Source organism: Capsicum annuum, unplaced genomic scaffold (genome assembly GCF_002878395.1).
Source record: "Capsicum annuum cultivar UCD-10X-F1 unplaced genomic scaffold, UCD10Xv1.1 ctg73670, whole genome shotgun sequence".
NCBI lineage: Eukaryota > Viridiplantae > Streptophyta > Magnoliopsida > Solanales > Solanaceae > Capsicum > Capsicum annuum.
Window position 1 is genome coordinate 1 of NW_025883708.1, and position 4,591 is coordinate 4,591.

General features: G+C 32.8%; 1 protein-coding gene across 1 annotated transcript; it reads left to right on the top strand.

Moving 5' to 3' along the window:
* Positions 1 to 2,986: 2,986 nt before the first annotated feature.
* On the top strand, positions 2,987 to 4,583 carry LOC124894403 (ubiquitin carboxyl-terminal hydrolase 21-like; the record flags this gene model as incomplete). Its single annotated transcript, XM_047405094.1, has 5 exons — positions 2,987 to 3,439; positions 3,754 to 3,871; positions 3,970 to 4,091; positions 4,191 to 4,352; positions 4,441 to 4,583. Coding segments are annotated over exons 1-5 (998 nt in total), but the record flags the coding sequence as incomplete, so codon positions are not given.
* Between the last annotated feature and the right edge of the window lie 8 nt (positions 4,584 to 4,591).

The following is a 4,591-nucleotide window of genomic DNA, read 5'->3' on the forward strand; positions in this document are numbered from 1 at the left end:
AACAGTTATTTTTGCTTTAAAGATATGGCGCCACTACTTATATGGGGTTCATGTTGATATATATACTGACCACAAGAGCTTGCAATATATTTTTAATCAGAAGGATCTAAATTTAAGGCAGCGGAGATGGCTTGAACTATTAAAGGACTACGATGTTGATATCTTGTACCATCCAGGGAAAACAAATGTGGTAGCTAATGCGTTAAGTCGTAAGGCTATGATGGCGCCTATAGAAAGGCAAGGGAAGTTTGGGAATGCAAAGAGCTGACTCCAAAAATAAATCTCTTCTTTATAGCTTGGCCTGGAGATTTATCAAAAAACCCCATACTCTTTGGGCTACGATTCTCAGCTCCAAATATCAAAATGGGATCAAAATTGTAAACCAAAATCCTCCAGAACTTGGAAAAGCCTATATAAAGGCTACCTCATTTGCAAGGAAGCGATTTAATGGGTGGCACATGATGGTGAACAAATAAGCTTTTGGTTTGACTGATGGATTCCCCATCTCCCCACTCTTAGGCATCTTCTCCATGACCCTCTCAATGAATTTTAAAGCAGCATCAAACTTGCTCACATATGGACTAATGAAGGTTGGATGTTTGACAACATTTCCTTTGATATTCCTATTCCAATAAAAGAATCCATCATTAGCACCTTAAATCCTAACCCTAGGATTCACAGAGACCTTCCTACTTAAGGCCTCACTGGAAATGGGATATTCACCTGTGCTAGTTCTTACTCCTTCATTACTAACAAAAGGAACCATCCAATCACCAACTACAATCTAATGGAAGATTTCAACTAGCTATGGAAACTTCCGGCTCCCAACAAAATCATCTTCTTTCTCTGGATGATACATCATAATAGTCTCCCAACCAACTCAATTCTTCATAAAAGAGGCATAGACATCAACCCCCTGCATCACTACTGTAGCAGCCACCATGAAGACATAAAACACATTTTCTTTGAATGCAATGCCACTCATGATTTCAGGACAACCCTCCTCAACAAATCTACCCACAGCCTATCCCTCTCACCGAACAACTTTCACCCTTTTAGCTGGAGATCTACCTGGAATCTCCTCAAGACTAAAAAATTTGATCACTTCCTTTATTGGAAAGAGCTTCTTCCTTTCTGTTTATGGATCATCTGGAAGTCCATAAGCAACAATGCCTTTAACCATAAAAAGGATAAACCTTCTCAATTACGAAGCTTATTCTGAGGCAATTGAATTCAAGTTCTTGAGACAGAACTCAAAACATCCCAAACTTAAGATTACCATCCAATTTAGATGGTCCCCTCCTAAGGTAGGTGCTTATAAGATTAATACAAACGGTTGTTTCCTTGGTAACCCAGGAAAGGGGGGAATTGGAGGCATCAACAGAGATGCCAATTGGCCAATGGATCACCGGATTCACCAAAGCTTCCATATGGCCACTAATAACCACATGGAACTTTTAGCCCTTACTGAAGGTATGGAAATTGTTGGGAAATTGAAATTGATTCTTGGCATATACATAGAACTTTCTTTGCATGCATATTACATGAGCATTACAATGACCAACACTATAACAAATATATATATATATATATATATATATAGTCATTTAATTTGAATATAACTTTGTTCAAATGAATGTTGTTAAATTATGATTGTTAACATTATTTTAATTTGTTGGTAAAGCAAAGACTATGCATGGTCATGAACAAAATAAGAATCCACTTTGGAGCGTCATAAATATCTCTTATAAATTTTCTCTATTGAGTGTAATTTTATAAATAACAAGATATACATAGAGCTTACTCACAGTTTTACATGATAGAAATGCTATTTTGATAATTAATAATTCATTAAAACATCTATCGGCTTAATTAAATTGATTTTAATTACTGGTCTTCTAGAATAAATACTTACCCATTTTTTCTTGAATTACTCCTTCGACATAAATACAACATACACATATTTTTTTTAAATATAATCTTTATTAATTAGATATTTTAAAATTTTCATGTCGTAAATTCAATTAAAACATTTAGACTATGTGAAACACGGATAGAATTTTCTATTTTTTTTTACTTTTTTTTTGTATATATATACGTGGTAGTATGTGAGACAATTTAGATAATATGATTTGTACTTATGATATGGTATGTACATATGTATAAATGTAAATTTAGCCTAATCTACTATTAAATAACTTCCCTATTTTGCAAATTTACAAAAAAATAAAGATATTTAATAAAGTTCATGTCGTAAATTCAATAAAATTATTTAGACCATGTGAAATACGGATAAATTTACTACTATTTTTTTTTAATATATGCATGTGAGAAGATTTAGGTAATGTGATTCATATTTATGATATGGTATGTATATGTGCGTGCGTATATATGTAGATTTAGCCTAATCTACTATTAAACAACTTCCCTATTTTGCAAATTTACTTACTATAATCTACAATTAACTAACATTTCTACTTAGAAAATTTACGTACAATTAATATAGGATCCAAGTAAAATGAAAATGGAGAAAGTATATAATATGTGTATAAGAGAGGATTTAGGTAATAATATATATATATATATATATATATATATATATGATATGGTATATATATATAACTAACTTTCCTTTTTTATTTTTTGACATTAACTTTCCCTCCATTTTCAAATCCCTCCAATTATCAAAATCCACTCCTCACTATATAACTTCCAACAAACTCTCCAAATTTCAAATTTTTAGTTACAAAAGATAAATATTAATTTACTTTCCAGAACAGAAAACCTATTTTTTGATTTCATTTTCTATATAAAACCTCATTCTATATGTTGTTTTCCTCATCATTACAAAGAATTTCCTTGTCTTAAAAAGCCTTAAAATCCCATTCTTTCCACAAAAAAATTTGAAATTTTTTTCCAAAGAAATCTTGATTTTTTTCCAAAAAAAATTCTTGATTTTATCATTTTTTTTGTTGCTTTTCTTTCCATGGATGACAAAAAAAATCAACACAAGCCTGTTAAGTTAGTTGATTCTTTTAAGAATTTGATTGGATTGGAAAATGATGTTTTTTGGGAAAAAGGAGATTTCAAATGTGCTGAATCTTCTGATTCTGATCCTTTGATTGATAGTTCTAGTTCTTCTGATGATTCAGATATAGTGGAATCAGAATGGTTTGCTAATGATGGGCCAATTGATGCTAAGCCCAAATATGATTTTGAAGTTAAGCTCATTACTCAGCCCAAATTTGATTTTGAGGTTAAGCCCACTACCTCAGTTGGGCCCAATGATTTGGAAGCTAAGCCCATTGAGTTAGTTGGGCCCAAGTATGATTTTGAAGCAAAGCCCATCAAGTCACTTGAGCCCAAGTGTGATTTTACAAGGCAAAATGAAGAAAATAAGCCTGTGTGGACATCTAATATTATGTTAAAAACTTACAAGGTATGGACTTTTCAAACTCTTATAATCAAATAAATAATTTATCCCTTTTAGCCTATACTTTTAGTCAATATACATAAATTATAGACTAGTTATACATGAATTATATCATGCTATACATCTACCAGCTACTTTTAGTTAATTGTTATGGCATCTTAATTGATTGTGGTGTCTGGGCTAGCTTCATGCACCTCGACTAAATGTATGTATATTATGCATAACATTTATGTTATATTTGTATCAACTATATGTGTATATATATGTATATTTGTATGTATATATCAGTTAAGATTCTCATATTTTTGTTGTTGTATCAGGGTGCTGGACTACTCAACTTAGGGAACACATGCTTTCTGAATGCGGTATTGCAATGTTTCATGCACACGGTGCCATTATTTGACATCCTTCTTCATACTCATGTAGTGCCATGTGATCGTAAGGACAATTTTTTCTCAAAGATATCTGTTGTTTTGTTCCATTTCGAGTTATTACTGATATTCTGTTCATTTCTTATTTTTGTATAGTCGTTGCAGGTTTCTGTTTAATCTGCGTTTTCAAAGAGCTTATTAGCTTTTCATTGGCTTATGAGGCTTATGAGGGTCGTTCTATCTCACCGTGGAGATTTGTTGAGAATTTGAGTTGTATGCTTGCTCATGTCATTTATTTATTTCCTTCTGAAGTTTACTTTTGATTTTACATGTTGCTACTGCAAGCATCGAAATAACATTCTCATCGATGATGAATGGTTGTGTAGTTTGTGGTCCTTAATGTTGTGAAAATATCATATTTTTCGTCTGGTTTCCATAAGTATCAGCAAGAAGATGCTCACGAATTCTTGCAATACTTTCTCAATAGGCTTGAAAGCCGATGCAGTGACGTTGTCCAACAAGTTTTTGGCGGCCGGCTTGTCAGCAAGGTAAGCATACAAGAATACTATCTTATTATCCATATGTAGCTTCTATATATGAAGTTTGTAATGTTAATCTGTCTTTCTCGAATTGCAGCTTCGCTGTTGCAACTGCGGCCACTTCTCCAACACTTACGAGCCTCTCATAAACGTGAGTCTGGAGATCAAAAATGCCAACAGATTGTATTCAGCGTTGGAGTCTTTCACTCGAGTTGAGAAGCTTGACGATCCAGAGATCAAGTATACTT